Raw genomic sequence first — 2,500 nt, 5'->3', positions numbered from 1 at the left:
AACCCAAGTCGAGAATCAATGGCCTAGACAGACCATTCGTTCACTCCAGTTATGTATTGCATTAAAAATTTTAGATTTCATAGGGACAAAATAACAAAATAACAGGATATTAGTTTGGAAACCACTTACAAACAAAATAATAGATGTATAGACATGTCATATAGTTTTGAGTGAGATTTCGTTATTTAAAATTCTTGCATTCAATGTTAAAACGATTGGAACATATTCATTAAAGGTTCTGGTGGTGTGATGACGACGGCTAGTGGTGGCTACGTGACAGAGATGCCAGCAGCGGCAGCAGCAGCAGCAGCAGCAGCGGCAGCGGCGGCGGCAGCGGCGGCTGCTTCATCAGGGTCAGGGCAGGTGTCTTCATCGCCTTCGTCATCTTCACCTTCATCGTCGGAGGGAGGCGGAGCGAATAGGAATTCTACTGTAACTTCACCAGCGCATGTTTCAACAGTATGTTCAGCAACCTCCATATCTGTGACCAATTCTTCGCCGTCCCCACTTCTCACTATTGTTCCTGCAGTCCATGGCAGTCCTGTCAGGGTGAGTGTTCCGCACCTCATATCCCCTAAGCGCTCATCGCTAACTCATTGTCCGCAAGTTTCTTTCTCCAACCTCTACCACCGCTCTCTTCTGCCCCATACTTTTCTGATTCGGGCTCATGGGACGGGGATCAGAACCAGCATTTCTCCCATACATCCCAAGTATTCATTTTTTTTGTCATATTATGAATTTTAAACTTCATGTGTAAAGAAAAACGTTGTTGATGGCACAAGATAAACAAAATGCAAAAGGCAAACTTTGAGGTTGATACACGGGCATTCACAAAATCGCCCCTTTTAACGCATGGCGTCAATGCCCAGCAGCCCCTCTTGGCGCCCACCGCCGATCGCGAAAAATCCCCGCACAATACACATGGCAACGGATCAATTTGTGTGATCCAGCATTTCACCCTAATACGATGTGGCTAGGGCGTATGAAACAATGTGTTACTTTGATATTATACTATCTTAGTTTGCAATGATTATAACAACAATACAGGTGTAATGATAAAAGTAATAGTACTGTCAATACAACTAAACTTAATGAGGGAGATAATGATGACTATTTAAAGTCAGATTATAAAATTCACTTAATGGTCGGATTGATAAAGATGGGGACGGTATCCTCCTTCCACTCCACAGCCTCCCTTTTCTTCCTCTTCTACTTATTACCTTCCTCTTCCTCCCCTTCTCTCCTTCTTCTCTTCTCCCCTCCCTTCCCATCACAAAACTTCACCTCGCCTCGCCTCGCCTCGCCTCGCCTCACTTCACCGCGCCTCGCCTCGCCTCGCCTCGCCTCACCTCACCTCACCTCACCTCACTTCACTCGCCTCGCCTCGCCTCGCCTCGCCTCACCTCACCTCACCTCACCTCGCCTCACCTTACCTTACTCGCCTCGCCTCGCCTCAACTCACTCGCCTCGCCTCGCCTCGCCTCGCCTCACCTCACCTCACCTCACCTCACCTCACTTCACTCGCCTCGCCTCGCCTCGCCTCACCTCACCTCACCTCGCCTCACCTTACATTACTCGCCTCGCCTCGCCTCACCTCACCTCACCTCACTCGACTCGCCTCGCCTCGCCTCACCTCACCTCACTCGCCTCGCCTCACCTCACCTCACTCGCCTCACCTCACCTCACTCGCCTCGCCTCGCCTCGCCTCACCTCACCTCACTCGCCTCGCCTCACCTCACCTCACTCGCCTCACCTCACCTCACTCGCCTCGCCTCGCCTCATCTCGCCTCGCCTCACCACCTCACTCGCCTCGCCTCGCCTCGCCTCGCCTCACTTCACCGCGCCTCGCCTCGCCTCGCCTCGCCTCGCCTCACCTCACCTCACCTCACTCGCCTCACCTCACCTCACTCGCCTCGCCTCGCCTCGCCTCACCTCACCTCACCTCACCTCACCTCACCTCATCTCGCCTCACCTTACCTTACTCGCCTCGCCTCGCCTCACCTCACCTCACCTCACCTCACCTCACCTCACCTCACTTCACTCGCCTCGCCTCACCTCACCTCACCTCACCTCGCCTCACTCGCCTCGCCTCACCTCACCTCACCTCACCTCACTCGCCTCGCCTCGCCTCACCTCACCTCACCTCACCTCACCTCACTTCACTCGCCTCGCCTCGCCTCACCTCACCTCACCTCACCTCACTCGCCTCGCCTCACCTCACCTCACCTCACTCGCCTCGCCTCACCTCACCTCACTCGCCTTGCCTCACCTCACCTCACCTCACTCGAGGCGAGTGAGGTGAGGTGAGGTGAGGCAAGGCGAGTGAGCCTCACCTCACCTCACCTCACCTCATCTCGCCTCACCTTACCTTACTCGCCTCGCCTCGCCTCACCTCACCTCACCTCACCTCACCTCACCTCACTTCACTCGCCTCGCCTCACCTCACCTCACCTCACCTCACCTCACCTCACTTCACTCGCCTCGCCTCGCCTCGCCTCGC

The 2,500-nt window shown here is 54.4% G+C and overlaps 1 protein-coding gene across 1 annotated transcript in view; it reads left to right on the top strand.

The window, feature by feature from the left end:
- LOC122243938 (uncharacterized) overlaps positions 1–2,500 on the top strand; it is a 102,640-nt gene that overhangs the window by 27,965 nt on the left and 72,175 nt on the right. Inside the window, exon 3 of the mRNA XM_086556652.1 lies at positions 236–549. Within this exon, the coding sequence (XP_086412778.1) occupies positions 250–549 (300 nt within the window). The 5' untranslated portion in view covers positions 236–249. The remainder of the gene's footprint in view (positions 1–235; positions 550–2,500) is intronic.

The sequence above is a fragment of the Penaeus japonicus genome, unplaced genomic scaffold (genome assembly GCF_977035675.1).
Source record: "Penaeus japonicus unplaced genomic scaffold, GWHDUDI00000001_assembly GWHDUDI00000033, whole genome shotgun sequence".
Lineage (NCBI taxonomy): Eukaryota > Metazoa > Arthropoda > Malacostraca > Decapoda > Penaeidae > Penaeus > Penaeus japonicus.
The sequence above is the reverse complement of the archived record's forward strand: the minus strand, read 5'-3'. Positions and strand labels throughout refer to the sequence as shown.